Genomic DNA, 24454 nt, shown 5'->3' with positions numbered 1-24454 from the left:
CAATCAATCAGCCAATTAGCCCTGCCTGAAACTGTTCTCAACCAATTGGAAAGGGACCTCTCCCCAGCAGTGAAGTGAAGTGTGGACTGGTCATTTAAAAGTGGTGTACTTGTGGCTACTTTCATTCAATTCGCTCACAGGCCAACAACCATCTTGAGAAAATCAAGTGGAGCACTTTTCAAAGAAAACTAAAAAGAAATAACACCTTTTCCAAGGAGTCAATTAAGTCTTAGAGCAGTTATGGGCATTCATAATCACTTATATAGACATGGTAGAACTCTGTTATAGCACCCAGTTAGCTGACAGCTAGTACAGCAATTTAAGTTTTCTATGAATAGACAAAAAGTGTCTACCACAGAGCAAAGAGGGAATGGTACTCACCAGTATGGTGGAGACAACTAGAGATCTGTTGGCTAAGGAGTCTGTGACATTGGATGTCTTCCCTTTCTGGTGGTCTGTCATGTTCAAGCCACTAGGAGGGTCCCATGTTCCAATCTGAGGGGAAAAACACAGACAAAACATTCGCATTTAGTGCACTTCAGTTATATCTTCTACGCAGAAATACTGTTCAGGGAAGAGAGTGTGTCTATGAGAAAATATGATGTGAGGTGCATTATTACAAACACGCACCCACCCACCCACACAAACACAGACACACACACACACACACACACACACACACTCCTCTTCCACAGAGAGCTAGAGGCAGATCCTGATCCTAGATCAGTTCTTATATCTCATCCCGCAGGTTAAGAGTTAAGAGTTCAACCTGCTGTCAGCCGTGTCCTAAGGGTGCTGGAGAATTCTGGGAATGTGTGCTTGAGCTGAAGAGGTGGAGTACTGAGTGTATGTGTGTGCATGTGAGTGAGTGTGTAAGGAGGGGTTGGTGGAAGCAGAAAGAAGAGGAGGAGGAGGAGAGGGGTGAGCCTGCAGGGGCCTCTCATCCTGGCTGTGTTATTCTCTTACCCGCTACAGGGCTTCTCATCTCAGCAGACACTCTGCTCTGCAGCACCAACCCACTACAGCCTCAACAGCCCTGCTCCTCTCTCTGATGCCCACTACTGAGGCCTTAGAGATGGCTGCTTTGTAATTGYAAATCAACTGTTTAATTCAGCCTTCATGAGGTTGGAGGGCTCCTGAAGGTTTTTTCATTAATAGAGTAAATTATTCATGGAGGCGCAGACACACGCCACAGAGAGAGACGAGGAGGTCAGGAGCAGCTGAGAGGCACACACAGGGGAGCATGTGTGTAAGGAGGGTGTGTGTGTGTGGGTTGGTGTTTGGATCTGTTGTGTTGGCAAGCTTTTTTTAATGAATTATCTCCTCCATAGACGTGCACACATGGTCATGTATTATAAACATGCACACTCAAACACACACACACACACACACAACACACACACACACCACACACACACACACACACACACACACACACACACACACACACACACACACACACACACACACACACACACACACACACACACACCACACAGACACACACACACACACCTCAACACACAAACACACACACACACACTCCCTTAGTACCTTCTCCAGTCCATCCTCCTTCAGACTAATCACATCCAGGTCAAAGTCTGTCCTCAAGCCGTTGGTTCTGTTGAAAGTGATCCGCCCAGTCAAGCCATCCCAGTGGGCCTGGAGGAGAGAAAGAGAGAGGGGTAGAAAGCGATAGATGGAGGAAGGGAGGAGAGACAGAGAAAGAGACAGAGAGAGAAAGCGAGAGTGAAAGGGAGAAAGGGAGAAAGGGATGGAGTGAGGAGAAAGAGATGGAGGAGGGAAAGAGAGAGAGAGAGATTAATCATAACCAAAGAGCAAGAAGTCACAGGAGCTCACTCATTCTCAGCAAAATAGAGACATTCATTATTCATTAGAGTTCACCTTTAAGCAAGGCATACAAACACACAAAGGTATGCTACACACACACACACACACTGTATATTACTTATTAATACCACATACACACTGTATATTACTTATTAATACCACATACACAAACTCGATACAGTTTTCTCCAGGACACAGACGCTTTTTGGACGTAATTCTGATCGTTGCTTTAGTAACAGTGAGATAGTTATTCCCCAATCTGTAACGATACAGGCACTGCTTTGGAATGCTGAAAATCGAGCATAAAAGTGGCCCTAAGCACTGAACTTGTCACGCCCTGATCTGTTTCACCTGTCCTTGTGATTGTCTCCACCCCCTCCAGGTGTCACTTATTTTACCAAGTGCATTTATCCCTGTGCTTCCTGTCTCTCTGTGCCAGTTYGTCTTGTATGTTTCCAAGTCAACCAGATTTTTCCCCGTTCTCCTGCTTTTTGCATTCTCCTTTTTCTAGTCCTCCCGGTTTTGACCCTTTCCTGTTTCTGGACTCTGTACCAGCCTGCCTGACCATTCTGCCTGCCTTGACCACGAGCCTGTCTGCCACTCTGTACCTCCTGGACTCTGATCTGGTTTTGACCTTTTGCCTGTCCACGACCATTCTCTTGCCTACCCCTTTGGATTATTAAACATTGTAAGACTCCAACAATCTGCCTCCTGTGTCTGCATTTGGGTCTCACCTTGTGCCTTGATAGAACTCTCTTGTGTTACATTGCATAGCAAATGTTGAATTCTGTGCCTTTTTCTTAGAGAAGCAAGAGCAACTGACTTAAAGCGAATGTTATTTCAGAAAGAACCTGTAGTATGACATCTAACGTCATGTTATTACAGGCTCATTAATGTTACATTGTTCCTCTTTGTTGGGAAGAGAGAACTAGATGAAAGAAGATTGTGAATTTCCAAGAAATAACCACAATTACCTGCCTATGTGGTTGGACATGGTTATATTGAAAATAACAGTGGAAATTGGTACCTTTGAATGAATCCGTGTTAAATAGATGTAGTATGTTAAGTGTAATGTTAGCCTGTGATTCAGTGATAGTGTAATGTTAGCCTGTGATTCAGTGATAGTTCAGTGTTAGCCTGTGATACAGTGGCCATGCAGTGATAGTTCAGTGTTAGCCTGTGATGCAGTGGCCATGCAGTGATAGTTCAGTGTTAGCCTGTGATGCGGTGGCCATGCAGTGATAGTTCAGTGTTAGCCTGTGATGCAGTGGCCATGCAGTGATAGTGTAATGTTACCCTGTATGTCACTCTGGATCGACAGTGCAGTGGTGTATAAAGACCATCAGGCTAAACAGCGGTGTCTTTTATGAGGGCTGGCTGGTGTCCACCCTAGTACTGGTCCACAGGCTTAGAGAGAGAGAGTACTAGAGGTGGCGAGATGTGAGATTATTTGTGCGGCGGTTCGAGACAAAGAGCTTTAAAATGTCAAAAACCTCATCCCTCCATTCCTCTTCCCCACCCTCCACCCTCCAGCCACACCACCCCCCAGCCAGGAGCAGTGTGAGTGTTAGCAGGGTTCTGGTGAAATCTCACAGAGCAAACAGAACAGAACACGGTAGCTAGGCTTTACAGACCCTAAATATAGCCTGGGCTATATATCTTTAACTGCCTAACAGACAGGGAGGTTTGGATTACCGCCACCAGGTTCCAGAATCTATCTAGCACACTGAGGAATAATTAGCCCAGATGAAGATCATGTAGACCCATTCTGTAGGGACATGATATGAAAACAGAGAGACAGGTTTAAGATTAAGATGGATGCTGCTCTCGGAGAACTATGAATGTACATATATAAAAATGCAGTAAAAACAAAGCCTTTTTCTTTCTTTACATTGATTTCTTTGATCGCCCCCTTGTGCCCATCCAGCTTGTTTCGCTGTATGTCTCTCTTGTGTCTCTCTCTCCTATGTGTGTAGGCTATCTCTCTTTTCCTCTCTCTCTCCTATGTGTGTAGGCTATCTCTCTCTTCCTTCTCTCTCTCCTATGTGTGTAGGCTATCTCTCTCTTTCCTTCTCTCTCTCTATGTGTGTAGGCTATCTCTCTCTTTCCTTCTCTCTCTCCTATGTGTGTAGGCTATCTCTCTCTTCTCATTCTCTCTCTCCTTGTGTGTGTAGGCTATCTCTCTCTTTCTTCTCTCCTCTCCTATGTGTGTAGGCTATCTCTCTCTTTCATTCTTCTCTCTTCCTGTGTGTGTAGGCGTTCTCTCACTCTTTCATCCTCTCTCTCAATATGTGTGTAGGCTATCTCTCTCTTTCCTTCTCTCTCTCCTATGTGTGTAGGCTATCTCTCTCTTTCCTTCTCTCTCTCCTATGTGTGTGTAGGCGTTCTCTCACTCTTTCATCCTCTCTCTCCTATGTGTGTGTAGGCGTTCTCTCTCTCTTTCATTCTCTCTCTCCTATGTGTGTGTAGGCTATCTCTCACTCATTCATTCTCTCTCTCCATGTCCATCCCTCCCCTGCCTTTCCAGTGGGCCGGTGTGTAATGTATAATACTACGTACCTCTTTGATGAGGGCCATGAATCTGTTCCCAAAGCGCCAGGGTTTGTGTCTGTTGCACTGTAGGGAGCTGACAGTGATCTGCTGAGACTGCTGCACGGCCACGGCCACCACGTGCACGGCATCGTACATGAGCGCAGCGTCCGTCTGGAAAAAAACAGAGAGAATGTAGAATTTAAATGTTTATATATACTGAACAAAGATATAAACACAACATGCAACAATTTCAATGCTTTTACGGAGTTACAGTACACATAATGAAATCAGTCAATTGAAATATATAAATAAGGCCCTAATCTATGGATTTCACATGACTGGGCAAGAGTGCAGTCATGGGTGGGCCTGGGAGGGCATAGGCACACCCACTTGGGCTGGCGTGGTTACACGTGGTCTGCAGTTGTGAGGCCGGTTGGACGTACTGTCAAATTCTCTAAAACTATGTTGGAGGCGGCTTATTTTAGAGAAATTAACATTAAATTATGTGGCAACAGACCGGGAGGACATTCCTGCAGTCAGCATGCCAATTGCACGCTCCCTCAAAACTTGAGACATCTGTGACAATGTGTTGTGTGACAAAACTTCACATTTTAAGAGTGGCCTTTTAATGTCCCCAGCACAAGGTGCACCTGTGCAATGATCATGCTGTTAAATCAGCTTCTTGATATGCCACACCTGTCAGGTGGATGGATTATATTGGAAAATGAGAAATGCTCGCTAACAGGGATGTAAATACATTTCTGGCCAACATTGGAGAGAAATTAGCTTTTTCAGCATATGGAAAATTTCTGGAATCTTTTATTTCAGCTCATGAAACATGGGACCAACACTTTACATGTTGGGTTTATATTTTTGTTTGTATAATTTCATCAGTCTGTTGTCCTCACTTGCTTCAATATGTCCACCATTGTTCCTGTACCCAAGAAAGCGAAAGCAATTGAACTAAATGACTATTGCCCCGTAACACTCACTTCTTGTCATCATGAAGTGCTTTGAGAGGCTAGTTAAGGATCATGTCACCTCTACCTTTCCCGACACCCTAGGCCCACTACAATTTTCAAACCGCCCCAACAGATCCACAGACGCAATCGTCATTGAACTGCCTACTGCCCCATCCCATCTGGACAAGAGGAATACCTATGTACAGTATGTTCATTGACTAAAATTCAGCCTTCAACACAATAGTGCACTCCAAGCTCATCACTAAGATCAGGGCCATGGGTCTGAAACCCGCCCTCTGCAACTGGATCCTGGACTTCCTGATGGGCTGACCCCAGGTGGTGAGGGTAGGCAACAACATCTCCACCACGCTGCTCCTGAACACGGGGGCCCCACAAGGGTGCATGCTCTGCCCCCTCCTGTACTCCCTGTTCTATCATGACTGCGTGGTCACTCACGTCTTCAACTCAATCATAAAGTTTGCTGATGAAACAACAGTGGTAGGCCTGATTACCAACAACGACGAGACAGCCTACAGGAAGGAGGTGAGGGCCCTGGCGGAGTTGTGCCAGGGAAAGAACAACATCAACAAAACGAAGGAGCTGATCGTGGACTTCAGGAGATAGCAGAGAGAGCACGCCCCCCTCCACATCGACGGGGCCGCAGTGGAGAGGGTGAAAATCTTCAAGTTCCTCTGCGTTCACATCACTGAAAACCTGAAATGGTCCATGCACACAGACAGTGTGGTGAAAAAGGCATTACAGTGCCTCTTCAACCTCAGGAGACTGAAGAAATTTTTCTTGGCCCATCTCTAAGACCCTCACAAACTTCTACAGGTGCACCATTGAGAGCATCCTGTCGGACTGTATCACCGCCTGGTATGGCAATTGCACCGTCCGCAAAAGCAGGGCTCTCCAGAGGGTGGTACGGTCAGTCCAAAGCATCACACTGCCTGCCTTCCAGGACATCTACAGCAACCGGTGTCACAGAAACGGCAAGAAAATTCTCAAGGGGCTCAGCCACCTGAGCCACGGCCTGTTCACCCCGTTACCATCTAGAAGGCGGAAACAGTACAGGTGCATCAAAGCTGGGATCGAGAGACTAAAACACAGCTTCTATCTCCAGGCCATCAGACTGTTAAATAGTCACCACTAGGCTGCCTCCGCCCAGTACCCTGCACTGAACTTAGTCACTGTTGCTAGCTACCACCCGGTACTCTATCCCGCCCTATCTACAGTCGTGGCCAAAAGTTTTGAGAATGACACAAATATTAATTTCCACAACGTTTGCTGCTTCAGTGTCTTTAGATATTTTTGTCAGATGTTACTACGGAATACTGAAGTATAATACAAGCATTTCATACGTGTCAAAGGCTTTTATTGACATTTACATGAAGTTGATGCAAAGAGTCAATATTTGCAGTGTTGACACTTCTTTTTCAAGACCTCTGCAATCTGCCCTGGCATGCTATCAATTAACTTCTGGGCCACATCCTGACTGATGGCAGCCCATTCTTGCATAATCAATGCTTGGAGTTTGTCAGAATTTGTGGGTTTTTGTTTGTCCACCTGCCTCTTGAGGATTAACACAAGTTCTCAATGGGATTAAGGTCTGGGGAGTTTCCTGGCCATGGACCCAAAATAACAATGTTTTGTTCCCCGAGCCGCTTAATTATCACTTTTGCCTTATGGCAAGGTGCTCCATCATGCTGGAAAGGGCATTGTTCGTCACCAAACTATTCCTGGATGGTTGGGAGCAATTGCTCTCGGAGGATGTGTTGGTACCATTCTTTATTCATGGCTGTGTTCTTAGGCAAAATTGTGAGTGAGCCCACTGCCTTGGCTGAGAAGCAACCCCACACATGAATGGTCTCAGGATGCTTTACTGTTGGCATAATACAGGACTGATGGTAGCGCTCACCTTATCTTCTCCAGACAAGCTTTTTTCCGGATGCCCCAAACAATCGGAAAGGGGATTCATCAGAGAAAATGACTTTACCCCAGTCCTCAGCAGTACAATCCCTGTACCTTTTGCAGAATATCAGTCTGTCCCTGATGTTTTTCCTGGAGAGAAGTGGTTTCTTTGCTGCCCTTCTTGACACCAGGCCATCCTCCAAAAGTCTTCGCCTCACTGTGCGTGCAGATGCACTCACACCTGCATACTGCCATTCCTGAGCAAGCTCTGTACTGGTGGTGCCCCGATCCGGCAGCTGAATCAACTTTAGGAGACGGTCCTGGCGCTTGCTGGACTTTCTTGGGCCTTCTTCACAACAATTGAACTGCTCTCCTTGAAGTTCTTGATGGTCCGATAAATGGTTGATTTAGGTGTAATCTTACTGGCAGCAATATCCTTGCCTGTGAAGCCCTTTTTGTGCAAAGCAATGATGACGGCACGTGTTTCCTTGCAGGTAACCATCGTTGACAGAGGAAGAACAATGATTCCAAGCACCACCCTCCTTTTGAAGCTTCCAGCCTGTTATTTGAACTCAATCAGCATGACAGAGTGATCTCCAGCCTTGTCCTCGTCAACACTCACACCTGTGTTAACGAGAGAATCACTGACATGATGTCAGCTGGTCCTTTTGTGGCAGGGCTGAAATGCAGTGGAAATGTTTTTGGGGGATTCAGTTCATTTGCATGGCAAAGAGGGACTTTGCAATTAATTGCAATTCATCTGATCACTCTTCATAACATTCTGGAGTATATGCAAATTGCCATCATACAAACTGAGGTAGCAGACTTTGTGAAAATTAATATTTGTGTCATTCTCAAAACTTTTGGCCATGACTGTACAGTACCAGTCAAAAGTATATTTTACTTTAATAATGTTTACATACCATTTTACCCACTTCATATGTATATACTGTATTCTAGTCAAGGCTCATCCTATATAACTACTGCTGTACACCCCTTTCCTATTCATATACTGTCCATACTGTCTATACATACCATTATATACATACAGTACCTTCAGAAAGTATTCAAACCCCTTGATTTATTCCACATTGTGTTGTGTTACAGCCTGAATTCAAAATGGATCAAATACATTTTTGCAAATGTATTACAAATGAAATACAGAAATATCTATTTTACATAAGCATTCACACCCCTGAGACGATACATGTTAAAATCACCTTTGGCGGTGATTACAGCTGTGAGTCTTTCTGAGTAAGTTTCGAAGACAGGGTTCCCCAACTGGCGCCCCAAATTTGGCCCGCAGGGGGTTTTATTTCCCCCCCAAGTTTTCTGAGCAAAAGAATAAATACAAGTAAAAATGTGCTTAATAACAAGTCACATAATAAGTTGAGCGGATGCACTGTGTGCAATAATAGTTTTGAACATGAATTACTACCTCATCTCTGTACCCCACACATAAAATTATCTGTAAGATCCCTCAGTTGAGCAGTGAATTTCAAACATAGATTCAAACCACAAAGACCAGGGACGTTTTACAATGCCCGACATTGAATATCCCTTTGAGCTTGGTGAAGTTCTTAATTTCACTTTGGATGGTGTATCAATACACCCAGTCACTACGAAGATACAGGCGTCCTTCCTAACGCAGTTGCCGGAGAGGAAGGAAATCGCTCAAGGATTTCACCATGAGGGCAATGGTAAAACAGTTACAGAGTTTAATGGCTGAGATATGATAAAACTGAGGATGGATCAGCAACATTGTAGTTACTCCACAATACTAACCTAAATGACAGAGTGAAAAGGAGGAAGCCTGTACAGAATAAAACATATTAGAAAACATGCATCCTGTTTGCAAAAAGGCACTAAAGTGAAGCTGCTAAAAATGTGCCAAATAAATTAACTTTATGTCCTGAATACAAAGTGTTATGTTTGGGGTAAATCCAACACAAAAAACATCACATTTTTACTTCTGAACATATTTAGGCTTGCCATTTCAAAGGGGTTGATTACTTATTGACGCAAGACATTTCAGCTTTTAATTTATTATTGATTTTATTTTTGATCTAAAAACATAATTCCACTTTGACATTATGGGGTATTGTGTCTAGGCCAGTGACAGAAAATCTCAATTTAATCAATTTTAAATTCAGGCTTTAACACAACAAAATGTGGAGAAAGTCAAGGGGTATGAATACTTTCTGAACGCATTGTATATATATATATATTACATATTTTAGTTATCAGTAGAGTCAGAGCTTGAAAGGGCAGGGGGGGATCAAGTGCAAGTGCTGGTTCAGGTTTTTAGGGGGAAGCTGGTTCCACCATTGGGGTGCCAGGACAGAGAAGAGCTTGGACTCGGCTGAGTGGGAGCTGCCCTCCTGTAGGGGTGGAAGGGCCAGAGACCTGAGGTGGCAGAATGGAGTGCTCGGGTTGGGGTGTAGGGTTTGAGCATAGGCTGAAGGTAGGGAGGAGCAGTTCCTCTTGCTGTTCCATAGGTAAGCACCATGGTCTTGTAGGGGATGCGAGCTTCGACTGGAAGCCAGTGGAGTGTGCTGAGGAGCAGGGTGACATGGAAGAACTTGGGAAAGTTGAACAACAGGCGGGCTGCAGCGTTCTGGATAAGTTGCAGGGATTTGATGGCACAAGCGGGGAGCCTAGCCAACTGTGAGTTACAGTAGTCTAGACGGGAGAGGACAAGTGCCTGAATTAGGACCTGCGCCACTTCCTGTGTGAGGTAGGATCGTACTCAATAGATGTTGTAGAGCATGAACCTGCAGGAGCGAGTCACTGCTTTGATGTTTGCAGAAAATGACAGGGTGACATCCAGGGTCATGCCAAGGTTCTTTGCACTCTGGGAGGGCGACACTGTGGAGTCAACCGTGATGGAGAGGTCTTTGAGCGTGCAAGCCTTCCCCAGGAGAAAGAGCAGCTCCATCTTGTCAAGGTTGGTGCTTGAGGTAGTGGGTCGACACTCCAGTTTAAGATATCTGCCAGGCACTTTATTACTGCACTGTTGGAGTCAGAAACAGAAGCGTTTTGTGGCACCTGCGCTAACATCTGAAAAATATGTGTACGTGACCAATACAATTTGATTTGATTTTCACATTCAATTGGATGCCTACGTCACAGCATCGGGCATGAACGCAATGTCTGTATGTGGAACAGAGAGACCATGTGTCATCACCGCATCACAAATCATCACATATTACTAGATCACACCACATGTATCAGTCTACAGATGTAGGATGTTAATATGAGTTTGCTACAGCAGGAAAATAATCCTGCAGCAACACAAATGTGAACTATTATGTGGATTATAAGTAATGGAGATTTTTGTAGGGGTTGATACATTTTTCTAAAAGGGAATATCAAGTCTAACATTTCAAAGTGGCAATTACAAAATACATAAGCCTTTTTAAACCTCAAATATACTACAAGTTTTACATGTTCTGCATTGCAGGAAAGTTCTCTTGCAGCAGGGTGATCAAATAAAGATCCCACATCTGTTCATGAGAGCAACATCTGTCTGTGAAAAAAAACAGAGAGAATGTGTCCTCATCATGTCATCACATCACCGTCAATAGGCTACGTCACACCAACTCAGTGGGATGTCAACCATCAGAAATATGACACCAGCTTCCGTCTCCAACAAGAGAGACAATGTGTCATCATCCCCGCCAACCACATCACAGATCATTCATATCATCACATTATCACATGATCACATCACAGTCAATGGAATGTCTGTGTCATATAGATACAGTATCAGATACCATTTCATTGGGATGTCAACCATTCAAACTGTTGCATCCTCGTTGCCTACCTAACTTAGTTGGACTGTGAGACCTCCATCAAGAAAATACACAACGTTATTATAGGAAACAAAAAGAGAGGAAAGAAAGGAACAGGGAAGAGGGCAAGAAAAGCAAAGAAAGGGCAATTTTCTAATATGCCAAAAAACCATGGTGACATGACATCTACAGCATACAGCACATTAGACAAACAATCATAAAAAGGTAGGATAAACCCAGACATCTCTAATCTCTGAAAACATACTGGGTGTGTACCAAATGGCACTCTATTTCCTACATAGTGCCCTATGGGCCCTGGTCAAAAGCACTGTACTATATGGGGAATAAGGTGGCGTTTGGGACTCTCTCAGAATCTGCAGCTTACTCCTTCACTCTCTGTAATAATAAACGGCTGACAGTAAACAGAAGTGCGTAAGGAGACTGATATGAGAGCAATTTATCAGAGAGAAATGCCAGTCATCCCCGCTCCAAGTTCCATACCCCTAATTCCACAGTCCCTCAAAAAAATCTAATTAGTGTTTGTCTCGCTTGATTGGAAAGCAATCAAAATAGCTCCTTAAGTTTGTTGTATGGACATCATGCCTGAGGGTTGCCATTGGAAACCGCTATTCTGCTGAATAAATCAGGACCTAAACCTGTCATTTCCCCACCCTTGTCCTGATTGTTTGCCGGAAGCGGTTGTGACGGCAGTTTGGATGATAATATGGTGTTGCGGGTGGTTACTGTCAGTCGTGTCATGGTGTGGGAGTTTAGGAATAAAATGTGTGATATTAATAATGTCTATTTTAGAAGGTGTTAATAAAAGGGAAGTGAAGCTGCTGCAGGGTGGGTGACACTCTGGAGGACGGGGGGTGGTGGAGTGGTGTGGTCGCCAGCTGCAGAGTGACAGTCTGTCTTTCCCTGAGGGGTGGAGGGGGTGAAGAATAGGAAAGGGGCCATTCTCTGCTGTCCACACTGCCTCAGTAACTTCCCAGAGAGAAGTGTATTTATAATCACTCTGGTTTAGTGTGGCCCCTGTCAATCACAGTGCAGAGAAGGTGGGCCACGGAGTGGGCTGGCTGGGAGGGGGAAGTGGGAAGGGTGGTTTAAGTCTGAGATGCCATTATTACTACTGCTGCCACTGTGATTTTTCACTGTGGTGAAAGTGTGTTGGATGCCATGTTAGCGGGTGGTTCGCGGGATGAGAAACACACAATTCAAATGGACATTCACAGGGAACACTGCTGCCGCAATTAACACCCCTACAGCCAGTTCCTAATGGACAACTAGCACCAATGTGAATCTACTATAACTAGTGCAGAAAAGAAAGAAAAACTACATGTAAATAAGAATAAAGTATTACCAAGAAGAAGAAAAAATTCTGCTAGTTACACAAGGTTGAATGGATGTAAAAAGTGAAAGTGAAGAAAGACAGGAAGGGTGGGGGTGGGGTTTTGGGGGGGTGGGGGGAGTGGCAAGGGGAACTGTGTGAATTTTGGCAGCGAATGCTTGAGTGCTTTTCTCTCTTTTCCCCAGTGCTGTGTGAGCCTCTGAAGAACCAAGCAGGCAGCAAGCCTTGCAAATGAATTTAGCAACAGCGCCAACTTCACTCATAAACATCTCATTAAAATCAATTATGTCACTCTGAATTGGAAATTAAAGCTAAACGCTTAAAAGCTGGCTTTCCCTTGTGTCAGCCAATATGAACATTACACCTGACGCTGTCTATCTCTTCCGCCTCAAATCTTCTCCCTTCTCTTCCCTCTCCCTGCTCTCTTTCCCCTCTCCCCTGCGCTTCTTCCCTCTCCCTGTCTCTCTCTTCCCTCTCCCCTTTCTCTTCCTCCCTCTCCCCTCTCTTTCTTCCCTCTCCCTGCTCTCTCTTCCCTCTCACTGCCTCTCTTCTTTTCCTCTCTCCCCTGCTCTCTCTCCCTTCTCCCCTGCTCTCTCTTCCCTCTCTCCCTGCTCTTTCCTCCCTTCGCCCCTGCTCTCTCTTCCCTCTCCCTGCTCTTTTCTTCCCTCTCCCCTGCCTCTCTCTTCCTCTCCCCTGCTCTCTCTTCCCCTCTCCCTGTCTTCTCTTCCCTCTCCCTCTGCTCTTTCTTCCGCTCTCTCCCTGCTCTTCTTCCTCTCTCCCTGCCTCTTTCTTCCTCTCCCCTGCTCTTCTCTTCCTCTTCCCCTGCTCTCTCTTCCCTTTCCCCTGCTCTCTCTTCCCTCTCCCTGCTCTCTCTCTCTCTTCCCTCTCCCCTGCTCTCTCTCTCTCTCTCTCTCTCTCTGTCTTATCTCTCTCTGAGAGATAAGACCGAGAAAGTATTCAGACTTGACTTCTTATTATTTTATTAGAAAGTATTGACTTCTTCCACATTTTGTTAAGTTACAGCCTTGTTCTAAAATTGATTAAATAAAAAGAAATCCTCAGCAATCTACACACAATACCCCATAACGACAATCGAAAAACAGGTTTTTAGATTTTTTTTCAAATGTATGAAACCACAAAACCGAAAAACCTTATTTACCTAAGAATTCAGACCCTTCGCTTTGGGACTCGAAATGTAGTTGTTTCCATTGATGATCCTTGATTGGATTCCACCTGTGGTAAATTCAGTTGATTGGATATGATTTGGAAAGGCACACACCTGTCTATATAAGGTCCCACAGTTGACAGTGCATGTCAGAGCAAAAACCAAGCCATGATGTCAAATGAATTGTCCGTAGAGGTCTGAGACAGGATTGTGTCGAGGTACAGATCTAGGGAAGGGTACCAAAAAATGTCTGCAGCATTGAAGGTCTCCAAGAACACAGTGGCCTCCATCATTCTTAAAAGGAAGAAGGTTGGAACCACCAAGACTCGTCCAAGAGCTGGTCGCCCGGCCAAACTGAGCAATCGGAGGAGAAGGGCCTTGGTCAGGGAGGTGACCAAGAACCTGATGGTCATTCTGACAGAGCTCTAGAGTTCCTCTGTGGAGATGGGAGAATCTTCCAGAAGGACAACCATCTCTGCAACACTACACCAATTAGGCCTTTATGGTAGAGTGGCTAGACGGAAGCCACTCCTCAGTAAAAGGCACATGACAGCCCACTTTGGCAAAAGGCACCTAAAGACTCTCAGACCATGGGAAACAAGATTTTCTGGTGTGATGAAACCAAGATTGAACTCTTTGGTCTGAATGCCAAGCGTCATATTTGGAGGAAACCTGGCACCATCCCTACGGTGAAGCATGATGGTGGCAGCATCATGCTGTGGGGATGTTTTTCAGCAGCAGGGACTGGGAGACTAGTCAGGATCAAGGGAAAGATGAACGGAGCAAAGTATAGAGAAATCCTTGACAAAAACCTGCTCCAGAGTGCTCAGGACCTCAGACTGGGGCGAAGCTTCACCTCCCAACAGGACAACGACCCTAAGCACACAGCCAAGGCAACGCAGGAGTGGCTTCAGGACAAGTCTCTGAATGTCCTTGAGTGGCCCAGCCAGAGTCCGGACTTGAACCCGATTGAACATCTCTGGAGAGACCTGAAAATAGCTGTGCTGCAAAGCTCCTCATCCAACCTGACAGAGCTTGAGAGGATCTGCAGAGAAGAATGGGAAAAACACCCCAAATACAGGTGTGCCAAACTTGAAGCGTCATACCCAAGAAGACTCAATGCTGTAATTGCTGCCAAAGGTGCTTCAACAAAGTACTGAGGTAAGGGTCTGAATACGTATGCAAATATGATATATAGAGTATATATATTTATTTTTAAAAATAAATTAGCAACAATTTCTAAAAAACAGTTTTTGCTTTGTCATTATGGGGTATTGTGTGTAGATTGATGAGGGAAAAAATGCTATTTAATCCATTTTAAAATAAAGCTGTAACGTAACAAAATGTTTTTTAAAAAGTCAAGGGGTTTGAATACTTTCCGAAGGCACTGTATGTCACGTTATGATAATACAGTGCATCACTACACCAAACAAAGACCCTGCCCTCGCCATTGACAGACCATTGGCTTCAGATTAAAAAACTAAAATGCAGGAAACTAAGTTAAATGAAAATTAAACTATTCATTCATTACTTAACATGCTAATTATTTGATTTAGTTTTTAAATCACACATAATAATGACTCTGATCTGACTATTCCCAAAAATCACAAGGCCTACTATTAAAGAAAATAAAGATAACAAGACTAAAGAAAAAATGTGGATGTGTCATTTATTCCCTCAATGAAGTTAAACTAGGATGTGTCATTTATCCCCTCAATGAAGTTAAACTAGGATGTGTCATTTAGCCCCTCAATGAAGTTAAACTAGGATGTGTCATTTAGCCCCTCAATGAAGTTAAACTAGGATGTGTCATTTAGCCCCTCAATTAAGTTAATTAGTGTTGGAGGATGAGCCAGATTAAGGCAGCAGTGGGCTGGATGATGATGATGTTGATGTGTGTTGGCAGGGTTATCTTTTATTTGGAGGCTAGGCTAGTCGTCTGGGTGCTGGTGTTGTTTTGTCTGCGCTGTAATGCTATGTGATGCGTAGGGCCCCTGGGGGGCCTCTGGCTCTCCAGCCTCTCTGATTAAAATCTGTCTCTGACCAGCCAGAGCTGAGGCCCCGGGTCTGTGTCTCCTCACCCTCTCTCCCCTCTCTCCTCTCTCACTCACAACTAAATCACCATGACATTCCCCCTTCCCTCCACCCCTCTGTCTCCCGTCTCTGTCTCTCTCTGCTCTCTCTCTGCTCTCTCTCTGTCTCTCTTCTCTGTCTCTCATTCTCTCTCTCTCTCTCCCAACCCCCCGCTTACTCTCCCCATAGACAGGATATCTATTAGTGGGCAAAACAAACACCAAGCCCCTCTGTTCTGCTGTGTTGTACTGCCATGTTGTCATAGGCCTTACTGCGGAGAACTAGMGGGATTGTGTGTAATTGTGTSTAGGCAATTGTGTAGGCAATCGTGACGATGCATATCCTAGTGTCCTGGTGTTGATATGAGATCGGTGTGTCTGTGTTTTAGATATCCTGACTACACCCTGCTCATCCAGGTAACAKACTCAGTAGGAGCAGAGTGAGCCCCCTCTAATCCATCCATCCCTCCCTCCTCTCCTCTTTCTCTACACTTCTAGTCTCTCCATCAGCTCCAATTCTCCACAGCTCACAGACCCAGGCCCAGGCCCAATAACACACACACAGCCAGCCTCTTGTTGATAAGTAAGTAAACTTTAATAAARGCTCTTTATTGAGCTAAATGAATCATAAAATTGGCCTGTCTCTGGGTGTTATTGTGGGCTGGCATGTTGAGTAAGGAGTTTGTTACGGGTATGTGGCAGCCTAGGGGGAGTGAAGGTGACAGAGAGAACACGGAGGGACTTACTCAATGACTTACTACAGCTTTCAATCAACCCTGGCTGTTGTCGGCATGGCCAGCTGCAGTGCACTATGGGACTGTGGAGGTCCTCAGGAGGAGACACAGGGGAGGGGCCAAACTACAGGTAATTTAAATGTCTCCATGGCACCATGGAAGGTTTCTCTCTCAGTATGAACTATAAACCCCTTGATGTATGTTAGATGTTGTTATTTTATTGAACAACCTGACTACTGTTTTGTGGCTGTTCAACACTATCAAATAGTATAGTAACATTAAACAGTGTTTAAACAACTGGTAAGTGGTTATAGCAGAAAGAGAGTGTGTGTGTATGTAATGACAATATTACAATGGAAATTGTAAGCCCTCCCCCTCTCCTCTCCCTCTCCCTCTCCCTCTCCCTCTCCCTCTCCCTCTCTTTCTCTCCACCCCATTACCATCTGAAACATATTATGCCAGGAAATTAGTCTTGAAGATGACTGGCTGGTGATTGCCAACAACGGTGTGCATGTGTGTGTGTGCACACACAACTCACAAATCTCCAAGTTAGCGACCCTAATGTGTAGAGATGACTGGGTGATGAGAACAGGGCCTCTGGTCCACTCCAGCCCACCATCATGGCTGTCTGTTGATCCTGGTTAGGCATCTCTTGAACACGCTCATGTACCTCAATGAACCCTGCTACATGTTCAACAAGCTTCCTCTCACACACACACCGACCAAATGTCAGGATTCTCACCCTACACACAAAAACATGCACTGTTTTCCTACTAATATATACATATCCACATGTTGTTCTCACATCAAAGTCTCAGATGATGGCCATCTCACAGAGTGTTGAATTACCAAGAAAATGTCACAACAAACAAAATGCCATTATTTAAATCATGAAAAGATTTGGGCAAATATTTACATGATGTATGTATATCCAGGGATTCTGAATATAGCAAAGACTAGTATTCAACAGTTTACCAAAGATCTCAAGGAACTATAGCAAACATAAACCATCAAAAAACACAATAGCTATGTAGATGTCCTGTACTCCCTGTTCACCCACGTCTGTGTGGCCAAACACGACTCCAACACCATCATTAAGTTTGCTGACGACACAACAGTGGTAGGCCTGTTCACCGACAACGATGAGACAGCCTATATGGAGGAAGTCAGAGARCTGTCAGTGTGGTGCCAGGACAACAACCTCTCCTTCAAYGTGARMAAGACAAAGGASCTGATCGTGGACTACAGGAAAAAGCGGGCCGAACAGGCCCCCATTAACATTGACGGGGCTGTAGTGGAGCGGGTCRAGAGTTTCAAGTTCCTTGGTGTCCACATCACCAACAAACTATCAWGGTCCAAACATACCAAGACAGTCATGAAGAGGGCACGACAAAACCTTTTCCCCCTCAGGAGACTGAAAAGATCTGGCATGGGTCCCCAGATCCTCAAAAAAGTTATACAGCTGCACCATCGAGAGCATCCTGACCGGTTGCATCACCACCTGGTATGGCAGCTGCTCGGCATCTGACCGTAAGGACCATAAGGCGCCTACAGGGTAGTGCGTACGGCCCAGGACATCACTGGGCCAAGCTTCCTCCATCCAGGACCTATATAATAGGTGGTGTCAGAGGAAAGCCATAAAATTGTCAGAGACTCAGTCACCCAAGTCATAGACTGTTTCTTTGCTACCGCACGGAAAGCGGTACCGGAGCGCCAGTCTAGAACCAAAAGGCTCCTTAACAGCTTCTACCCCCAAGCCATAAGACTTCTGAACAATTAATCAAATACCCACCGGACTATTTACATTGACACCCCCCCCCCTCCATTTGTTTTGTACACTGTGCTACTCGCTGTTTATTATCTATGTATAGTCACTTCACCCCTACCTACATGTACAAATTACCTCAACAAACTTGTAACCCGCACATTGACTCAGTACCGGTACCCCCTGTATATAGCCTTGTTATTGTTATTTTATGTGTTACTTTTTATACTTTTTTTATTTGGTAAATCCTCTTCTGAACTACTTGTTGGTTAAGGCTTGTAAGTAAGCATTCACGGTAAGGTCTACTACACCTGTTGTATTCGCGCATGTGATCAATACAGTTTGATTTGATTTGTAAACAAAACTGTCTTGAGTAGAGAATGGCAGCATCATATGCACCAGTACACCATACTACTGCACAGCACTACAGCCAGTAGCAACAGTCTTTCAATGGAGAATACATCATATTATGCACCATACTATCTATACATTAGCTCACAACACAGCACTACAGCCTGCAGCCTCATTACTACAGTGTTCAGCCATGCACTGTACACTTTAGACATTAACAGTGAAGTGATGATTTCTTCAGCTCTATTATCTTCTCATGGAGCCCATAGTTACCTTGGAGAGATGGATCTCTTCCTATTAAATTCATTAGCAAAGCCGTAATAGATTCCGTTAATTATTCTTCTATTCAGTGGAGTCTTCCTTCCATTCTCCTCCACCAGATTAGCCTCTTTCAACAGAGTGTGATATGATATTATTTTTATCCATTTCTCTATAATACACCACTGTGGTTTCTCCCTCCTCTCTCTGCCTTCCCTTCCTTCCTTCTTCCTCAGGCTTTTTTGTTGATGGTCTGAAACAAGCCCTGATTAAATGGAGACAATGATGCAAGTTTCAATTGTAAAATAGAAAAGCCAGATTTCCTCAGGGTGGGAAGATTGAAGACTGCCGAGGGAACCTCTTTGAAGTATTCATGCTAGAAATATCTTCTGCAGGAATCGGGGCATTTCTTAGTGATCTGGTCAGATAGACTGACAGTATGGCACACACTGGACTCTATCCACACACTCACTGACACCCCAACACACACACACACTGGACTCTATCCACACACTCACTGACCACCAACACACACCCACACACACACACACCACTGGACTCTATCCACACACTCACTGACACCCCAACACACACCCACACCACACACACAACTGGACTCTACCACACACTCACTGACACCCAACACACACCCCACACACACACACACACTGGACTCTATCCACACACTCACTGACACCCCAACACACACCACACACACACACACACACTGGACTCTATCCACACACTCACTGACACCCCAACACACACCCACACACACCACACAGACTCTATCCACACACTCACACATACTTACACTGACCCCACGAACACACACACACACACACATCAAATGCCACACACTACAGTGAAGTCGAGTTTACATACACTTAGTGTGGAGTCATTAAAACTTGTTTTTCAAACACTCCACAAATTTCTTGTTAACAAACTTAGTTTTGGCAACTCGGTTAGGACATTACTTTGTGCATGACACAGTAAGTTTTCCACAATTGTTTACAACAGATTATTTTTACTTATAATTCACTGTATCACAATTCAGTGGGTCAGAAGTTTACATACACTAAGTTCACTGGCCTTTAAACAGCTTGGAAATGTCAGAAAATTATGTCATGGCTTTAGAAGCTTCTGCTAGGCTAATTGACATAATTTGAGTCAATTGGAGGTACCTGTAATGTATTTTCAAGGCCTACCTTGAAACTCAGTACTTTGAACACGGGAAAATCAAAAGAAATCAGCCAAGACCTCAGAAAGAAAATTGTAGACCTCCACAAGTCTGGTTCATCCTTGGGAGCAATTTCCAAACTCCCGAGGTACCACGTTCATCTGTACAAAACAATAGTACGCAAGTGTAAACACCATGGGACCACACAACATCATACCGCTCAGGAAGGACACGCGTTCTGTCTCCTGAAGATGAACTACTTTGGTGTGAAAAGTGCAAATCAATCCCAGGGCAAAAGTAAAGGAGCTTGTGAAGATCTGAGAAACAGGTACAAAAGATCTATATGTAACGGCTGTCGTCTCCTCTTCCTCGCGAGGAGAGAGAGAAGGATCGGTGGACCAATACGCACGAGGTATTGACATAATGATTTATTGAAAAACGAAGACTGACACGAACTATACTTGACTTATACAAAATAACACAAAAACAACGTAGACAGACCTGATCATGGAACTTACATAAAACACGCAGAACTCACGAACAGGAAACAGACTACAAAAACGAACCGAACAACCAAAAGTCCCGTGTGGTCCGCAGACACAGACACGGAAGACAATCACCCACAAACAAACAGTGTGAACACCAACCTATATATGGTTCTCAATCAGAGGAAACGTCAAACACCTGTCTCTGATTGAGAACCATATAAGGCTAATTTCAAGTGCCCTAACATAGAAAACACAAACATACAATGCCCACCCAACTCACGCCCTGACCAACTAAACATATACAAAAATAAAATAAATAGGTCAGGAACGTGACACTATATCCACAGTAAACGAGTCTATATTGACAAACCTGAAAGCTGCTCAGCAAGGAAGAAGCCACTGCTCCAAAACCCCCTAAAAAAGCCAGACTACGGTTTGCAACTACACATATACAAGATCGTACTTTTTGGAGAAATGTCCTCTGGTTGATGGAAAAAAATAAGAACTGTTTGGCCATAATGCCATCGTTATGTTTGGAGGAGAAAGGGGGAGGTTTGCAAGCTGAAGAACACCATCTAAACCGTGAAGCACGGGGGTGTTAGCATCATGTTGTGGGGTTGCTTTGCTGCAGGAGGGACTGGTGCACTTGACAAAATAGATGCATCATGAGGAGGGAATTATGTGGATATATTGAAGCAACATCTCAAGACATCAGTCAGGAAGTTAAAGCTTGGTTGCAAATGGGTCTACCAAATGGACAATGACCCCAAGCTTACTCCAAATTTGTGGCAAAATGCTTAAGGACAAAAAAGTTAAGATATTGGAGTGGCCATCACAAAGCCTGACACGATCCTATAGAGCATTTGTGGCAGAACTGAAAAGCATGTGCGAGCAAGGAGGGCCTACATACTGACTCAGTTACACCAGCTCTGTCAGGAAAATGGCCAAAATTCAACTAACTTATTGTGGAAGCTTGTGGAAGGCTACCCAAACATTTGACCAAGTTAAACAATTTAAAGGCAATGCTACAATACTAATTGAGTGTATGTAAACTTCTGACCACTGGGAATGTGATGAAAGAAAATAAAACTGAAATAAATCATTCTCTCTAATATTATTCTGATATTTCACATTCTTAAAATGTAGTGTGATCCTGACTAGCCTAAGACAGGAATTTTTATTAGGATTAAATGTCAGGAATTGTGAAAAATGAGTTTAAATGTATTTGGCTAAGGTGTATGTAACTTCCAACTTCAACTGCACACATTCATACTGACCCACACAAACACTCACACACACACACACACACACTTTCACAATCCTGTTGCCTAGTCTCTTTACCCCCACTATATTGTACATAGCTACTGTACCTCAATTACCTCGTACCCTGCACATCGACTCAGTACTGGTACTCCCTGTATATAGCCATGCTATTTTTACGCGTTTTGTTATTCGTTATTCACTGTGTATTTATTCCGCACGTCACTATTTCAATTTTTTTTAATTTTGCATTGTATTTCACTTTTACTCCACACCTGTGTTGTATGAAGCAGGTGATAAATAAAATGTCATTTGATTTGATTTGAATTGATCTGTAGGCTTGCATTTTTTGTGTTACTATAGTAAGTTTAATAATGATTGTGTTTCTACAATACTTTAAATAATGTACACAATAAGCCTTGCATTCTCGTATTCCATGGGCAGTGTGTGTGTGTGTGTGTGTGTGTCTGTGTGTGTGTGCATCGATGTATACAAGTATGAACTCATCTCTCCGAACTCTGTCATGGAGGAAGTCAATTCAAGATGAGACCCTTTACCTCTGAATAGTTATAGGGTTGATTTACAGCTGGATCTTAGCTCTGTGTGACTTTCAGGAAGGCCTTTCTCTCAATAGCAAGCAGCGCTCATTCACAGTAACTGATCTGCTCTTCTTCCTCCATATGTAATCACAGAAGCCTTTCATTAGTGATACAATCAAATCAATCACATTATTAGTCACATACACATGGTTAGCAGATATTATTGCGAGTATAGTGAAATGCTTGTGCTTCTAGTTCCGACAGTGCAGTAATATCTACACAGTAATCTCACAATTCCACAACAAAGACCTAATACACACACATCTAAGTAAGGGATGGAATAAGAATATACAATAAATATATGGATGAGCAATGACGAGCGGCATAGGCAAGATGCAATAGCTGGTATAAAAATACAGTATATACTGTACATATGAGATGAGTAATGCAAGATATGTAAACATTACTAAAGTGACTAGTGATCGATTTATTAAAGTGGCCAATGATTTCAAGTCTGTATGTAGGCAGCAGCCTCTCTGTGTTAGTGACGGTGTTTAACAGTCTGATGGTCTTGAGATAGAAGCTATTTTTCAGTCTCTCTGTCTCAGCTTTGATGCACCTGTACTGACCTTCCTTCTGGATGGTTGAGGGGTGAAAAGGCAGTGGCTCGGGTGGTTGTTGTCCTTATTTTTGGCCTTCCTGTGACAATGGGTGCTGTAGGTGTTCTGGAGGGCAGATAGTTTAACCCGGTGATGCTTGTGCAGACCGCACCACCCTCTGAGAGCCCTGCGTTTGTGGCAGTGCAGTTGCCGTACCAGGCGGTGATACAGCCCGACAAAATGCTCTCAATGTGCATCTGGAAAAGTTTGTGATGGTTTAGGTGGCAAGCCAATTTCTTCACCTCCTGTGCGCCTTCTTCACCAACTGTGGTGGACCATTTCAGTTTGTCCGTGATGTGTACGCCAAGGAACTTTCCACGTTCTCCACTGCTGTCCGTCGATGTGAATAGGGATTGCTCCCTCTGCTGTTTTCTGAAGTCCACAATCATCTCCTTTGTTTTGTTGACGTTGAGTGAGAGGTTGTTTTCCTGACACCACACTCCGATGGCCTCACCTCCTCTCTATAAACGTCTCGTCGTTGTTGGTGACAAGCCTACTACTGTTGTGTCGTCTGCAAACTTGATGATTGAGTTGGAGGCGTGCATTCCACGCAGTCATGGTGAACAGGGAGTACAGGAGGGGCTGAGACCGCACCCTTGTGGGCCCCAGTGTTGAGGATCAGCGAAGTGGAGATTGTTTCTACCTTCCCACACTGAGGGCGGCCCGTAAGGAAGTCCAGGACCCAAATGCACAGGGCGGGGTTGAAACCCAGAGCCTCAAGCTTAAGATGAGCTTGGAGGGTGCTACGGTGTTGAATGCTGAGCTGCAGTCAAGAACAGCATTCTTACTAATAGGTATTCCTCTTGTCCAGATGGGAAAGGGCAGTGTGCAGTTGATGGCAATTGCATCGTCTGTGGACTTATTGAGGCGGTATGCAAAATTAAGTGGGTCTAATGGCAGGTAAGTGGAGGTGATATGATCCTTGACTAGTCTCTCAAAGCACTTCATGATGACAGAAGTCATTGTTCAGTTACCTTTTCCTTTTGGGTACAGGAACAATGGTGGCTATCTTGAAGCATGTGGGGACAGCAGACTGGGATAGGGAGAACATGTCCGTAAACAACCAGCCAGCTGGTCTGCGCATCTCTGAAGACGCAGCTAGGGATGCCTTCTGGGCCAGCAGCCTTGCGAGGGTTAACACGTTTAAATGTCTTACTCATGTCGGCCACGGAGGACAGGAGAGCCCGCAGTCCTGGTAGCGGGCCGTGCGGGGGCACTGTATTATCCTCAAAGTGGGAAAATAAAGTGTTAGTTTGTCTGGAAGCAAGACGTGTCGTGGCTGGTTTTCTTTAGTAGTCCGTGATTCCTGTAGACCCTGTCCATACGTCCGTGTCTGAGCCATTGAATTGCGACTCACTTTGTCCTATACCGGCATCGCTTGTTTGATTGCCTTGCAGAGGGAATAACTACACTGTTTGTATTCGGCCATATTCCAGTCATCTTTCCATGGTTAAATGTGGGTAGGCGCTTTCAGTTTTGAGCAAATGCTCCACTATCCACGTTTCTGGTTAGGGTTGGTTTAATAGTCACAGTGGGTACATCTCCAATGCACTTCTTATAAACTCACTCACGAATCAGCATA

The 24454-nt window shown here is 44.4% G+C and overlaps 1 protein-coding gene across 1 annotated transcript in view; it reads right to left on the bottom strand.

Annotated features, from left to right (window-relative positions):
- LOC111964915 (glutamate receptor ionotropic, kainate 2) overlaps positions 1 to 24454 on the bottom strand; it is a 184180-nt gene that overhangs the window by 124459 nt on the left and 35267 nt on the right. Inside the window, 3 exon segments of the mRNA XM_070443792.1 lie at positions 382 to 495; positions 1555 to 1662; positions 4411 to 4554. Of these exon segments, the coding sequence (XP_070299893.1) occupies positions 382 to 495; positions 1555 to 1662; positions 4411 to 4554 (366 nt within the window).

Source organism: Salvelinus sp. IW2-2015, linkage group LG6.1 (genome assembly GCF_002910315.2).
Source record: "Salvelinus sp. IW2-2015 linkage group LG6.1, ASM291031v2, whole genome shotgun sequence".
In the NCBI taxonomy this organism is placed as follows: domain Eukaryota; kingdom Metazoa; phylum Chordata; class Actinopteri; order Salmoniformes; family Salmonidae; genus Salvelinus; species Salvelinus sp. IW2-2015.
The sequence above is the reverse complement of the archived record's forward strand: the minus strand, read 5'-3'. Positions and strand labels throughout refer to the sequence as shown.